This window comes from Pongo abelii, chromosome 17, assembly GCF_028885655.2.
Source record: "Pongo abelii isolate AG06213 chromosome 17, NHGRI_mPonAbe1-v2.0_pri, whole genome shotgun sequence".
In the NCBI taxonomy this organism is placed as follows: Eukaryota; Metazoa; Chordata; class Mammalia; order Primates; family Hominidae; genus Pongo; species Pongo abelii.
The window spans coordinates 84,034,602-84,051,461 of NC_072002.2; the positions used below are offsets into that span (position 1 = coordinate 84,034,602).

Below are 16,860 nucleotides of genomic sequence, written 5' to 3' on the forward strand. Positions count from 1 at the left end.
TAACGGAAGTCTGTCCATAAAAAGATGTGTAAGGAAGAATATACTCCCCCAGACATCTGTCTCAAAATATTTTTTTCCCACAAATATAGTGTTTTAGGTCTATCAAACTAACTCCAGAACATGATAAAAATAAATAGCAGTTGTCAAATAACAAGAAACAAATAATATTATAGTCTCATAATGTAAAAGAATAAATTAGGATTGTTTTCAAATAAAAAGAAAAATTATCTTGTTTAAACTGTGTCTTTTATGTACGTATCATTTAAATGATCACAACTTTTTCATTCTTATGCGCAGTGTTTTTCTCTTTATCATGTTTTCCCCTATATAGTATCAGGAGATTGTCTTAGCAACAAATGGACACAAATCTTACTAGGAGAAACAACTTTTATCTTTGCTGCTTCTCCTCAACTCTCTACCCAGCAAAATTTGGGAGATATTTTGTGATTATAAAATAGCAAGCAAAGGACAAAGGGCACATATGACCTAAGGATGACAGAGCAGAAAGGTGAAAAGATCCCCGTCCCTGATTGCATTTGCTGAGATGCTTGGTCTACTCTGGACCTGATACCTATGCTTATGATTGCATCTGATCAAAATGAGCACATAAAACAGTCTCTTCTAGCCAGTCAATCTCGTGCTATACTTAATTCTCGTATCATGAAGCAATGTACATATATATCACTTAAAGGTACAATTTTGTGAAGTTGCTTTTATATGCGCTTTTGCAGATGAGGAAAGCAGAACTTAGAAATAAGATAAAATTTGTTGATTGTTTTTCTGTATTTTCTCAATACTTGAATATAATTGGGAACGTTTACTAACTGACTAGATAAAACATTAGTGGATGCTCGACAAATATTTTTGATCATTTGCCTAGTTATCTGTGGCATTGAATAAATACAAAGACATACTCCAAAATTTGATTTTCAATCTTTTACGCTTCTAATTACTATATTCACTTTACACATATTCAAGCATTGTTACATATAGAGATCCAAAACGAACTCTAAATTACAGAGTACAATATTGTGGGTTCACACAGTTTTGTACTTTACTTTCTCAGTAAAGTTTCCATCATCTATTTTCCATCCATGGACTTTTGCTGGGAAATTTAATTCTGCAGGGTAGATATTCTAAAGTGACAGCCAGGGACACCAGATGCTGAAGTCTGTTACCTGGGAAGCAGATTCTGGAGATATCAACATGCAGGAAGTGTACTAGGTAGTACATTAGCTATGGGAAGAACCAAGCAGCCCAGGTCAGAGGGAGAAGTAGGACTGGGAGGGCTGTGATCATGGGACCTCATCTGATCCTTGGGGTACTTCTGAAGCTGGGATGGACCTTTGGACCTGTCCCAAGTTGGGCTAGGAATAAGTCCTTTATACTTCTAAAATGATCACCAGGAAGTAGGTGTGGACTTGGTGGGGAGTCTCTTTGCAGCCAAGAGGAAAGAGCTGTCGGTGAAGAGCTGTTGTGTGACAGTTTTTCCAGCAGCTGGTGAAATACATCTTTCCATACAGAACAGGGATCTCAGAGGCTCAGGACAGAAATTTCCTGTCACTTGATTTTTCCTGCTTCTCTTCCACCCCTCATTAATTATTCTCTGTCTTAAAAAATCATCTGAGTATTTTTTAGTAATTGTCACAATTGACAAATATCCTTGATTGTTTTTTAATCTATTACCTCTACTGGATTCTAAGCTTTACAAGGTTAGAGGTCGTATCTAACTCGTTCACTTTTATATGTAAAATGCATAGCACAGTCTTTGGCACATGGTAGACATTTAGTGAAGGCTTGTGGAATGAATGATATTATATCAACACTATAGACAATACTAAATCACAGTATATTTGACACGTAAGATGTTAAGTGGACCCACTAAATATGCTGATTAAGACTGATAAAATGCTCTTATTTTAAACTATCATCTGTCACCAAGTATAATAAATGTTTATGAATAACATTGAATTTATTCTTGTTGAAGATACATGTTCCTCTGGTTTCTGTATTTTCTGAGGTAAGAATTTGATATAGTAAGAATTATCTTAAAAACAGGCAGGTAGTACAAAAATTATAATGTGTTTAACTTGAGTGGTATTGTGAGTTCTTTAATATATTTAAGTAGCTGCATTTGATTGTGATAACAATCCAATGTATCTGAGTCAACTTTTGAGAAGAGAAAATCTGCCCTTGTTGATAGCATTATTACTTGCAGTTGGTGTATAACAAGGCTTCAACAGACCATGAGCAAGCTTGCCCTGTCACTTCAATTGCTTCACAGTAACACTGTCGTTTATGTTATATATAACATTTTATATATTTAACATCTCTCCATGTGAATATATAAAAGGCTACCATATTATATTGAAGGGTTGAATGTTTTTTCTTAAATGTAATCAGGCCCATTTCACGGACATTTAGTTTCCAATATTCACTGTAAACACCAGCAACAACAAAATAATGCTGCGACAAATATTCTCATAATCACAACATTTCACACAACTAGGCGTATATCTGTGAAATACATTGCTGGAAATAGAATGGTTGTGTCTGACTTTATGTGCATTTTTAATTAAAAAAATATTGCCAATGTTTCTCCATGGATGAATCCTTATTTCTCCACATTTTACTGGCAGATTACCTTACCATACTTAGCCTTTGCCAGTCTGAAGACATTTTGATTTTTTTAATTAAGCTTTTTATTTTTGATACTTTTAGATTCATATGCAATTGTATAAAATAATGCAGACAGATCTGGGTGTCCCTTACGCCCGGATTGTGATGAGAACATTCTCATCATAAGGTTCCCTTTAAGCTACCCTCACATGTACCTTATCCTGCTCCTGCCCTGTCCTTAACCCCTGGCCACCACTGCAATTTTCTACAATATCTATAATTTTGTCAGGTCAAAAATGTTACATAAATTTGAATCGACGTGCCCCTAATTTGAGAGATACTGAATATATTTTGTTTGTTATATGCAAATTATATACTTACTGTGATTGAATTTATCATTTTGTGATCTCATGATTTGGGATCATACTTAGGAAAACTTCCCCTACTTGATGATTAAAAGAAAAACACCACATCCACATTTATTTTCCCATATTTTATGGCTATTTTTTACTTTTGGATCATGAATTCATCATTAGTATTACTAATGATTTGAGATGTGAAAATAATTCCACTTTCGATTTCTACCTAGACATCCTAAGATAATTACCAATACATTTTTTTATGATTGCCTTTTTGTGATTTTTGTATATAAAGTAATATGACAGCATGTTTTAGGAAACCAAAGAAATATCCTTGGGTTTTCCTACAGTATTATAACATTATGAAGAGCCAGAGGCTTTTTCTTTATAGTTTTAATAAAGATTTTTTTTTTTTTTGAGACGGAGACTCGCTCTGTTGCCCAGGCTGGAGTGCTGTGGCGCTATCTCGGCTCACTGCAAGCTCCGTCTCCTGGGTTCACGCCATTTTCCTGCCTCAGCCTCTCGAGTAGCTGGGACTACAGGCGCCCACCACCACACCCGGCTAATTTTTTGTATTTTTTTTTTTTTTAGTAGAGACGGAGTTTCACCGTGTTAGCCAGGATGGTCTCGATCTCCTGACCTCGTGATCCGCCTGTCTCGGCCTCCCAAAGTGCTGGGATCACAGGCGTGAGCCACCAACACCTGGCCCCAATAAAGATGTTTTCTATAATGATAGTACAATTAATTTTACACTGCAAATTTTAACTAAAAATGAGAAATGATATTAATCTGAGGATAATTATTGTAACCTGTTAATTTATATAGTGTATGGTGTTAATTATAACAAGATTGATTTGCAGTCTAATCACCCTATGATAGATTAATATATTTCTTTACCCATGATGGGTCCTTGCTGCAGGTTTCTGAGCCTGGTTCATGTGGTTTCAGAAGATGTGTCAGGTAACAGCATGACTACAGCCTCACAAAACCTATTTTCTTCAGCAAATAATTAAATCATGTAGTGTGCTAACTTTTAGCATCTGCTGAGTTAGTGGATGATCAGGATGAACAGCTCTTTTTGCATGTATTTATATTATTTTATTTATGGTTATGTGATTTCCTTTTGGGGGAAGGTTACATAAAAACTACTTTTGTGTGAGGTGCAAAATAGATCGTTTACAAAACAACGTAAAGAGTGCATTATATTTTAGTCACATATCTTTCATTTATAATCATAATATTTGATTACAGAAATGTAGAATTCGAAATGAAGATGATGGCTCATCTAAATTCTTCCTAAAATGTTTTTCTCTTTTGTCAAAAGAAGTCGCCATTCTTCTGATTTTATCAGAGTAGACTATAAATAATGTAATTTTTGTTTTCCTTTGAAAGGAATTACTGAACCTTCAACATGCCTACTATAAACTAAGCAGACAATACCAGGCAAATATTGCAGAACTGACTCATGCAAACAACCGAGTGGATCAAAATGAGGCAGAAGTAAAGAAACTAAGATTACGAGTGGAAGAACTAAAGCAGGGACTCAACCAAAAAGAAGATGAGGTACTACTTTATGAGTGAACACATACTGGATAGCTTCTAAATAGTATTTTAGAGCACATCTAAAGATTGTCTCCCTTATTAACATATGGCATTAATGGGAATATAAATATTCATATCTTAATGACTGAAATCAATTTAAAAAGAGTAAGGAAATAAGATTACACGGACAATATGCACATGTTTGTGGCGGTAATAGTATATGTTTTACGAGTGCTCTATAGTGTCAATACTTCAGCATGACCTTGTGCGCATGCGTGCGCGCGTGCGTGCGTGCGTGCGTGCGTGTGTGTGTGTGTGTTTAAATATAGGCACAGTATCATTAAAGCTTGGGTGTTTTAAGATTTAAGCATCTATATCAAAAAGTGTGATATATACTATTATTTATTATATATTTTCAGTGTTCTTCAGTGTTCAAAAGAATCTAGGTACTTCATTTTGTTTTGTTAGGTCAGCTCAATAATGGTTTATAGAATATTTTAGAAGTTCCTGGAAGATAGATATCTCTGTGTAATATCTTCACAGCACACAGTTACAACTGCGGGGGTGATTTCAGCTGCACTTAAAAACAACAAAGTTTTTTTTTTTTTTTTTTTTTTTTTAAAGAAACACAGTCTCAAATGTCACCGATTGTGGGACTGTCACCCGCCGTAGCATTCTTTCAGATGGTTTTCCAGTCACTGTTTCTGCTCTTGTTGGACAACTATTCAGGCAAAAGCCATAGTTCCCTGGTTAGAAAGACTGTTTCTATATAATGCAAAACAGTTGGAAATAAAAAAATAAACAGCTGAATTATTTTCCCATGGATTAATTTAATAATCAAACATACTCCACATTTTGAGAATTTGTTTTTAGTAAAAACAATTCCAATCAAGCAAACTGGATTTTCTTCTCTAATAACATTATATGGAAACAGAATCAATCATTCCACAAATGAGGCTCACACACTGTCCTCTGTGCTTGCTAGTGGCTCTTGGCAGGCGTTTCATCCTTGCTATGTCTCTTTTTATGAAGATATATACGTACTTTGTAATGATATTCATGTGTGGTGGAGCTGGATGGTGGAAGAGTAAGTTGGAAGGCGAATATAGTAGGAAGTCTCAAGAACATGATTTTAGGTTTTTTATTTTATTTTCGTCATTATTTTGTGAATAATTTTAACATGCAAGTATTTGTTGTAGGGGTGGGGTGGTGATGATGATGGTGAATAAATCTTTAATTTTGTCAATATTGGCTTTAAGATATCACCTGAGACTAAATTATTGGTAAGGAAATAATTTATTCTAGGGTTCGTGGACTAATGAAGTGCTAGTTCCCGAAGATCTGATTCACAGTGTAATTGTGCAATTTAAATAATGAGCTGCGGTCTTAAGGAGGGTAACATTATTTGTTCCTCCATGTAGGATTATATTTCCCACATCATCAATGTCAGGTTTGGTCATGTGATATTTGCTTTGCCTGTACCTTATGTGAAGGAGCTGTGCATGCCAGCGCCTTTAGAAGCTTTGAGAGTGAACACAGGGCTCTGGTGTGTTTCTTTTTTTATATGTACATCTTTTCTGTCATGTCTCACGTCCTGAGGCCGCCGTGTCCAAAATATGCATGATTCTGTCAGCGATCCTGAAATTAAGAGGACATAAAGCCATGCCTTTGCTGACCCAAAATGGAATCTATATGGGTAGAAAGTCATGTTTATTGTTGGAAGCCACTGAGATTTGCAGTTGTTTGTTGCTACAAACAAAACAAAACAAAACAAAAACTTAGTTGAAGCTGACTGGTATGGTCCTTAAAATAATTTTAAAAACCCAAATATTAAAATAGATGACATTGCTCCAATACAAGAACAACCTCTAATGAAAACAATATGCAGATTTTTCAAAGAACTGAAAATGGAACTAGTATTTTATCCAGCAATCTTATTCCTGAATATCTACCTAAAGGAGGAAAAAATCGTTATATCAAAAAGATACCTGCCCCTGTATGTTTATTACAGCACTATTCACAATAGCAGCCATATAGAATCAACTTCAATGGATTGTGCCCATCAGTGGAGGAGTGGATTAAAAATATGATCTATTTGCACAACGGAATACTATTCACCTACAAACATGAATGAAATCATGCCTTTTGCAACAACATAGATGAAGCTGGAGGCCATTTTTTTAACAGAAAGCACTCAGACACAGGAAGACAAATACCACATGTTCTCACTTACAAGATGGAGATAAATAATGTGTGCACATGGAGATAGTGGAATGACAGACAATGACGACTCAGAAAGGTGGGGAGGAAGGAGGGTAAATGATAAGAAATTACTTCAAGGGTAAAATGTCCATTATTCTGGTGAAGGATATACTGAAAGTCCTGACTTCACCACTGTGCAATATATCCATGTACCAAAATTACACTTGCACCCCATATATTTGTTCAAATAAAAAAAGAAATACCTTTATAAAATAAAAAGTAGGTGGTAAGAAAATATATTGAAGTCTAGAATGATGGAATCTAACATTTGATACATTAGTTTCCTGTAATACACTGGAAAGCCAGTAATTTACAGAATGAGCTTGTGATTTTTAGGTGAAAACATATGAACTAATATTACTTGTTTGCTATTGGTGCATTTTGCAAATGCTTAAAAAAAAGTGAACTCAGAAAAGAATTATCAAGTTTTCAAAGAGGTATATAAGGTAATATAGAAATTTAAGTAGTTCTGTGACTTCCTGATTATGAGTTGTAAGACCACCTGATTTCCATTTCAAAAAGTAAAATATGTAAATTAGGATGCTTTTGAACAATAAATGCCTACTAAAATTGAGCTTTGTGGCAAGGACCAAATCATCAAACCTAATGCTAAAGCTCTGAATCTATTAGTTTCCTGTAAATTATTTATGCTGAACAAAAATAGTCTAGGGATAAGAGAATAAGATTGTGACTCTACCAGAACATCTTATAATTCAAGGTAACTGTAAGTAGCTCAAAGATAGAGAAATGTTTCTAAAAGTATTACTGATGTGAATATTGACCTATGAAATTTATTGGAATCAAATAGGAAAAAAAATTACTAAGTCATTAATGGATATTATACTGGTAAGTGAGCTTCTAGTCTAGGCTGAAATAGACTAATTTCTCAAGATTAACATAATCCTTTGTTCCTCCAAACTTCCATGAGAATGAAGCCAGCTGAGCATGCTCTCAACTCCCTGTGAGAGAATATTCTCCAATGGCAAATTCAGATATGGCCACAGTATCTAATAAAACTAGCAGGACCTTCTAGAGAGTAGAGCTAAGGAACATAGAAACTATAGACCAGGCAGCTATTCTCAGGGAGCAGAACCCAGACCAAATACAGGAATATTTTCCATGGCCATTATAGGTACCCTTGCAACATCTACCAAGTAGATTCCATAAATGTTTTCTATTTCCACTTTTTATGTGGAAGCATTTATAGAAATTTTTCTGTCCTAGTTTCACTATAGTATATTGGGCAAGCATGTGTGTATGTTGGGGGGGCGGGGTGGTACTTGCTTTATTTAGTACATAGATCTCTAGAGCAAGAACAGACATGTATACTGAGATTCGATGTGGAGATAATCACGAGGTTTTTTTTTGGTGTATTCTAAATTTATTTGAAGGGAAAAAATAGCCTGTTGAATCTTTCTATAAGTGATTACATTTTAAAAATATTTGTAGGCATTCCAGAGAACTATAGAGTCATTGAACTTTGAGGCTCATGCCGTGTTTGGAACGTTGCTTGGGTACCTTGGTGAGGGAGTAAAAAATTTCAAGTGAAGAAGGGAGAAACACAGTTTGTGACCAAGTGAGTGGCCTACATTATGCTGTATGTGAATGAGAGAGAGAGAGAGAGAGAGTGTCTGTGAGAAAGAGAAAGAGAGAAAGAGAAAAAATAAATTTGCTGTTCTTTGCTGTGGGAGGAATACATTTCCCAAGCATGAATGGAGGCATGGTCCAATAACTTGTTTGGCAAATGGAATGCGTGCCGCTTTCCAAAAGAATTTAGGAATCGTAGTATCACAGGGAGAAGTAACTGGGTATATTTCACATTTGAAGTCTAGAGATAGGTGTGTTGAAATATATGTTTAACACACAAAACCTTATAATTTTCTGTACCTCTAATCAAATCAATTGATGACCATAGACGACTGACCCAAAGCACCATTAACTCACTTGCGTATTTTAATGTGTATTATTTGATTGCAGTTGTAAGGTAACCAGTTTTTCTCTGATTAAAAGTCACCACTGTTTCGGATAGTTGGGAAAAAAAATCTTAATCATGAAAATAAAATTTTACTTTAAATAGCTATCAGCATCTCCTCAATTTGATTTCTCCTTGAAAAGAAAATTGTCAGTTTTATTGCTGAACTTTTCAATTTAATAGTAGCAAATTCTTCAGCTTGCAATTAGTGTTTAACTGGAACCGTTAAATAGGAAGTTTTCAACTGCCACAGGTCAACATATTTTAAATAAATGAAAATAAGATAATTGTCCTCTGTACTGTAGAGAGACTAGAATAGTATGTACTTGGGCCATAGGAAAAAATCTGGGATCTAATTAAATAAACAAAGAATTTCTTTTTTGGATGAGTTGCTTATTTTAAGCAAATTTACAAAAGTATCTAATATATTTGTTAGAAGGTGAACATTCATCCTTCATCATTTTACTAAAGTTCTTTGAATACATATTACATTATATAATGGCAATTTTTTAAATTTAAATTTTTATTTTTATTTTTGAGACGGAGTCTCCCTCTGTCACCCAGGCTGGAGTGCAGTGGTGTGATCTTGGCTCACTGCAAGCTCTGCCACCTGTGTTCACGCCATTTTCCTGCCTCAGCCTCTCGAGTTGCTGAGACTACAGGTGCCCACCACCATGTCTGGCTAAATTTTTGTTTTTTTGTTTTTTTGTTTTTTTGGTTTTTTTTTTAGTAGAGACGGGGTTTTACCATCTTAGCCAGGATGGTCCGATCTCCTGACCTTGTGATCCACCCGCCTCAGCCTTCCAAAGTGCTGGGATTACAGGTGTGAGCCGCCGTACCCGGCCAATTTAATTGTTATTTCATTACCATAGCACAGGTTCATGTATACATCCACATTAAAATATCAAAATAACCAACCACTTTAATAAATGTGATGCAAAACATCAGCCTGATAAAAAGTATAATAATGCAATAAGCAAAACTTTTAGAAAAAGGAACCTAAACTGAAATGACAAGGTTAAGTCTCTAGTATCTAAGAGGCAATGAGTGCAACATAAGCAATTACAATGACACTTGACTCTCTACACTACAGAACTAGTGTCAGGAAGGCTAAAGGACAGATGAGATAAAGTTTTCCTAAGAATATTATACATTTTATTAGGAAATATCATGCAAAAATAGATAAAGGGGAAAAATCAAGTCAACTATCACCCTGCCATGGTAACATATTACCTTAGTGTGTGGACTTCCAATGCCTAGGTAATCTTACACACAATTGTAGTCACTGTTGCAAATAATATTACATTTTGCTTTATGAATCACTATGACCAGTTTTTATATTGTTTTGTAGTATTCATAGCTGGCATTTCAAGAAATGTAATATGTATTTCCTTGGGTGTAAATTTATTTAATCAGTCAGTCTTCTCTCGATGAAGGTCATTGGATTTTTTCCCAATATAACCCTGCCATAACTTATTTTATGTACATACCTTATTTTCTACATCGGGAAAAAGTTTTCTAAGTGGAATTTCTTAGCTAAATGATATAAATATATATGGCTCTTAACATTTACAGTACGTATTAGCAATTTTCTTTGGTTCTCAATGATAGGTCAAATTGTGGAAATATTGACTGTATCTAATGGAGAATATTAACTGCATCTTAACTAATATGAAAGTAAAGTAAACCTCAAAAGATTTATTTATAAAATTAAAAAGGGTTTAATCTCTCAACTTTGTGTTATTAATAAGATGTACTTTTAGTTCCAGTTTCTTTTTTAATTATTTATTTATTTACTTATTTGTTTATTTTTGAGACATGGTCTCACTTTGTCACCCAAGCTGGAGTGCAGTGGAGTGATCTTGGCTCACTGAGCCTCAACCTCCCAGGCTCAAGCAATCCTCCCACCTCAGCCCCACAAATAGCTGCGATTATAGGTGCATGCCACCATGCCTGGCTAATTTTTTTTTGTTTTTGTATTTTTCTGCGGAGATGGGGTTTCTCCATGTTGCCCAGGCTGGTCTTGAACTCCTGAGCTCAAGTGAGCCACCAGCCTCGAGTTTCCCAAAGTGCTGGGATTACAGGCGTGAACCATCTTGCCAGGCCAGTTTCTTTCTTTTGTGGAGCTCTTTTTAAAAATTTTAACTTTTAGGAATTGTAATTACATTTATTGTATTTATTTATTTTTTTTAAACTGTGATAAGCCAACATTTTTCTATGTATGTTATTTTTTTATTTATTAATTTATTATAATTATACTTCATGGATGAAATTGGAAATTACATTTATTTTTAAATCTCTTCCTACCTTTAATTTTTGTATTTTAACTTTATAAATAAAAATTATATATATTTAATATGTATAATGTGATGATTTCACATGAATAGCAAACTAATTACCAGTCAAATGAATTAGCATACACTTCTCCACAGTTACATTTATTTTCATAATGAAAACACCTAAGATCTACTCTAAGCAAATTTATGGTATACAACACAGTGTTCTTAACTGTAGTTGCCATGCTGTACTTTCAACCTTTAGAACGTATTCATCCACATAAATGAAACTTTGACCAACATCTCTTCATTCCTTCCCTGCCCCCTGCCCCGGGTAACCACCTGTCTACTCGCTGCTTCTATGAATTTGACATTTTCAGATTCTACATATGAACAGGATCACACTGCATTAGTCTTTCTGTATCTGGCTTATTTCACTTAGCATAATATCCTCTAGGTTATTCCATTTTGTCACAAATGGCAGAATTTCCTTCTTTTTAAGGCTAAATATTTCTGTGTGTGTGTGTGTGTGTGTATCTCATAACTTATCCGTTTCTGTGTATGTGTATCTCACAATTTATGCCTTTCTGTGTGTGACTGTATCTCACAATTTCTCCATTTATCCAACAATGGACACTTAGGTTGTTTTCTTATCTTCGCCGTTGTGAACATGTTGCAATGAACATGGAGTGCAGGTATCTCTTTCAGATACTGATTTCATTTCACATACACACACTTGCGTATATACACAATGTGTGTATACACATATGCCCATATATACATGCACCTATATGTATAGTATGCATAAATTGCAGGATCATATGGTAGATCTATTTTTTAATTTAAATTTTTTGGGGAACCTCATACTGTTCTCCATAATGGATATACCAATTTAGAGTCTCACCAATAGTACAAAAGAGTTTTCTTTTCTCTACATCTTCGCCAGCACTTGTTATTTTCTGACGTTTTGATAAAAGCCATGTTGAAAAGTGTGAGGTCATGTATCACTGTGATTACAATTTGCCTTTCTCCGATGATTAGTGATGTTGAGCACCTTTTCAAATACCTCCTGACTGTTTATATTAGTTAGATGTCTATTCACATATTCTGCCCATGTTTTAACCAAGTTATTTTTGGATATTTTTGCTATTCAGCTGTATGAATTTTAAAATAAATTTTAATATGAACCCTTTATAAGTTATATGGCTTGAAAAATTTTTATTTGTATCTTTAGTTTGCCTTTTCATTTTTTTTTCTGTATAGAAGCTTTTTAGTTTTATGCAGTTCCAATTCGTTTATTTTTGATTTTGTTCCCTGTGCTTTGGGTATCATATTCAAAAATTTATTACCAAGAATAATGTCAAGGAAATTTTCCCCTAGGTTTTCTTCTAGGAGTTTACAATTTCAGATCTCATTTCAAGTCTAATCCATTCTGAGGTTATTTTTGTGTATGGTGCAAGATATGGATATCCAGCTTTCCCAACACTACTTGTTGAAGGAACTGTCATTTCCTCACTGTATATTTTTGGTGCTCTTGTCAAAAATTAGATGACCATATATTGATGGGTTTATTTCTGGTTTCTCTATTCCATTCATATATGTGTTCATTTTTATGCTGATGCCATATTGTTTTGTTTACTATCAGTTTTTAATAAGAAATCAGGAAGTTTGATGCCTCCAAATTTCTTCTTTTTAAGACTACTTTGAGATCTTTTATGGTTCCAAACATATTTTGAGCATTTTTTTCTATTTCTGTGAAAAATATCATTGGAATTTTCATAGGTATTGTATTGAATCTGCAGATAGCTTTGGGCAGTATGGATATTTAAACAATATTCCTCCATTTCATGAACATGAGCTATCTTTCTATTTAATTGTCTCTTCTTCAATTTCTTTTATCAATGTCATAGTTTTCTAAGTCCAAGTCTTTCATCTTTTTGGTTAAATTTATTCCTAAGTATTTTATTGTTTTTGAATATGGGATTATAATTTTCTTATTGTTAGTGGGATTGTTTTTTATTTAATTTCTTTTTCAGATAGTTTATTTTTGGTGCTAGAAACACAACTGTTTTTTGCAGGTTGATTTTTGTATCCAGAAACTTTACTGAATTCATTCATTAGTTTCAACAAGTTTTTGGTGGTGTCTGTAGAGATTTTTACATATTGCATCATGTCATCTAAAAACAGAGATACACTTACTTCTTTTCCAATTTAGACAGCTTTCATTTCTTTCTCTTGCCTCAATTGCTTTTGCTAAAACTTCTAGTGCTAAGAACAGAAATGACAAGAGTGAGAATCCTTGTATTATAACAGATCTTGGAAGAAATTTTTTGAGTTTTCACTATTTATCATGAGGTTTTTCATAAATGGCCCTTATTGTGCTTGGGCAAGTTTCTTCTGCACCTATTTTATTTAGACTTATTATCATAAACAGGTGTTGAACTTCGTCAAAGGCATTTTCTGCATCTATCGAAATCATATATTTTTTACCTTTCATTCTGTTAATGTGGTATATCACATGGATTAATTCGTGTGTTGAAATTTTTTCCCCTGGTGCAAAGTTTGTACTTACCCTTGACTTGCTTTCTCTGTGTAGTTTTTAGTAAAAATATATGCTTCTATAAATAAGAGGGTGTTCAAAATATCTAGTGAATTACTTTGTGTTAAAAGATACATAAATGGGTTTAACTAGCTCCTAGCTGCTAGACGCTTATAATTCACAAAACTGCATAGGATGAGATTTAGCATCTTTTATAATAATTAAAATAAAAGTTCTGTTTTGAGTAAGAGGAAGAAGAATCACCTAACTTCAAGATGCATTCATGCTTTAAGAAATCCATTGTCATCTTCATTGAACTAAGATTTATTGAGCTAGGTGCACTGTACTGTTCTGGTGGAAGAATATGGCGATAAATATTCTTGACGTAAGGGTTAAAGTCGAATACAATGATATTAAAATCTGGCTGAACTATAGTATCATTTTGGAAGATTAAAAAATAGTAATAGTCAAGTGCCACCTCCAGAAAATTTGGTGCAGTTGCTATGGGTGGGGCTTGTGCATGGGTGCTTTTAAATAGCGCCAGGAATGATTCTATTAGGTTGGTGTAAAAGTATTTGCGGTTTTTGCTATTACTTTCAATGGCAAAAACCACAATTACTTTTGCACCAACCTGATAATATCTAGCCAAATGTCAGAACTGACAGTCTAATGAAAGAGGTTGTCACAGTCAAAATGCCAATTAGTAACTGTGGTATCCTTTAAATGCACATATTTGTGGCAAGAGATTGTACCAGTAAAATAAAATGACTTGCTACCAAAAAGAGGTTCTTATCATGGTTTATATGTGTTAACATTGTTATATGCAAAATTAATTAGTGTAATACATCTTCTAGATTTGAGATCAATTCAAACAATGAAAAATAAACATGGGAAACATAAGATACAAGATAGTACTGAGGCTCTTCAGTTCTCACTTAAAATGTTAGTGTTTTGCTAAACGCGTTATTGGTATGGCTTTACACTTAGCAATTATCACCTTACAGTTATAGCTTAGCTAATTCTGGCTTCACATTTTAATGTCTTTTGGTGTCACAAAGGTGAATTTTTTCAAAACTCTGATATCATCATCACAATGATGAATGTGAGAGACGTTTTGCTTAAACTGACAGAACGTTAATTATCTAAGTTAATATCCGGTTTTTAAACAGTTCTTTATTTGGAAGGACACAGCATCCTTTTCTAGCACTAAATCTATTTCTCTTAAATCTCATTAATTTGCACCCTGCTGATTTTAAGATTATGAGAATAGTGATAGACTAAAATTCACTTTTATCTATGAAAAATATGTAGTGTTTTAGATAAGATTAAAAAGAAATCATAAAGAAGCCATCTGCAGGTTCACATGGGGACACAGACAGTGACAGTTTCTAATGAGATCACCGCACACCCAGGAACCGAATTGATTTGTAAAAACCAGCCGGTTCATGTAATATTTATTACTTCCTAACCTCTATATTAGGTGTTGGAATATGCATGATTTCTTCCAAAGGAGAGCTTTTTAACGTTGTGAGAGGTATTCAATCCTGAGTATATACAGTTGAATGTAACAAATGGCAAGATGGCGTTATCACAGGATGCAGCAGAAACAATTTGTTGTGTTTCTTTTCCTTTAAATGCTCAAGGGCTATTTGGGAATATTCCTTTTAATTATTTATTGTCTAACACCCCAACTGGAGTAAATGGGCAAGGACGGTAGCAGCCTGTGCCTCTAGCACTGCCAGCTCTGTCGTGCTGCCCGAAATGAAGACATCATAGACAAAAGTGAACACATGTCCAGCAACCCAGTTGCCATTTATTTTTAATCTAACAATTCCAATAATTTCAGTCTCCCTTGTGTGGCTGATTTGTACGTTATTGCTTCCTGCCATTCTTTACCTTGCTCTTGTTCTTTACTTTACCAACCACCTCCATGGTCTAGCAGTTCTGCTCCTCTTCATAACTTGATTGAAAACCCAGACCCATCAGGCAAGGCTTATTCTCAGCTAAAACTTTTCTGAGTTGTGTATGAGTAGAAAATGTCCTGAGTAAAATAAAGATGTTTTAAGGACAGGTTATATGGAAAGACTTAGACCATGGTCTTTTGTTAGCTTCGTCTCCCCTGTAACTCTAGGCAGCATTTATTAGACCCATTATCCCTTAACCTATATATATATATATAAATATATATATATATATAAATATATATATATATAAATATATATATATATAAATATATATATATATATAAATATATATATATATATAAAATACACACACACACACACATGCATGCACACACACACACACATATATATAGGCCATATATATATGTGTGTGTATTAGTTATATATAAATATATATATACACACAATATACATTTTTTCTTTTGAATAATGTCAGATAATTTGTTACTTCTCATTCAGTTGTATTATTGTTCATTAATTTATGAATAGGTATAAAAATTATGGAAGTTACATAGATCTCATTATATTAGAAAAAATTTGCAACTACTCAGCAAAGAGCAATATATTTTTTTTCCTTCTTTTTTACCTCCTTTTTAGTGCTCTTGGTGACCAGGGTTGAATTAATCTTGGCACAGTATCAAGTTACTTCTTGGCACATTCATTGTTCCATGCAAATACATTCTTTTTATGTACTTATGTATTCCCTTTTATCCTCATGCCCCACTCCCATTACCTTCTGTCTATGTGCAGCCGTTTAAAGGCGGTTTTTGTGTATCTATTTGTACAGACATGTTTTTGCACAATATGTCCTTTGTTTTGTGTGTATGTATTTTAATTTATGTTTACCCTGTTGCTGGCCCCATATTGCAGGGAAATTTTCACCCAGATTCATAAGGGGGAAAGGTACAGGGTCTTTGTTTCACTGTTGTCTTTGAGGGTGAGAGATGGCGGGCTCTCCTGTGTAGTAGATTACATCGACAATCGCAATGCCAAGGATCCTAAAATCCGTGCTTAGTTAAAAAAAAGATAGAAAAGCAGGAGATATTTTTAAAATAATGTCTTTCTGATCCATGACTGCAATTGAATAATGTTAGACAAGGCAAATGAAAAATATAAATTCAGTCTAGCTTTTGAAATTGTGCACAAGGTATCATACACTGAGCAACATACAGAAATGGAATCAGATTTGGAGGTCAACTCTGACAAATGCATTTCCTAGTTATGTGATCTTGGGCTCATCATTTAGCTTCAGTGGACTACACTTTTCTCATCTGTAAAGTGAATAATGATCTGTAAGATTACATAATTTTAACTACTGAAATGTGTG

The 16,860-nt window shown here is 34.0% G+C and overlaps 1 protein-coding gene across 15 annotated transcripts in view; it reads left to right on the plus strand.

Annotated features, from left to right (window-relative positions):
* The window catches only part of CCDC102B (coiled-coil domain containing 102B), a 376,391-nt gene that overhangs the window by 291,916 nt on the left and 67,615 nt on the right, over positions 1–16,860 (plus strand). For 12 of the 15 annotated variants that reach the window (XM_063716943.1, XM_063716941.1, XM_054538070.2 and 9 more), the window contains one exon: positions 4,371–4,541. The exons of 1 other annotated variant lie outside the window; for it this stretch is intronic. In XM_063716943.1, the coding sequence (XP_063573013.1) occupies positions 4,371–4,541 (171 nt within the window). Of the gene's footprint in view, positions 1–4,370; positions 4,542–16,860 lie in introns of those variants that run through there. 2 more of the 15 variants (XR_010137621.1, XR_010137622.1) reach the window with 1 other exon arrangement.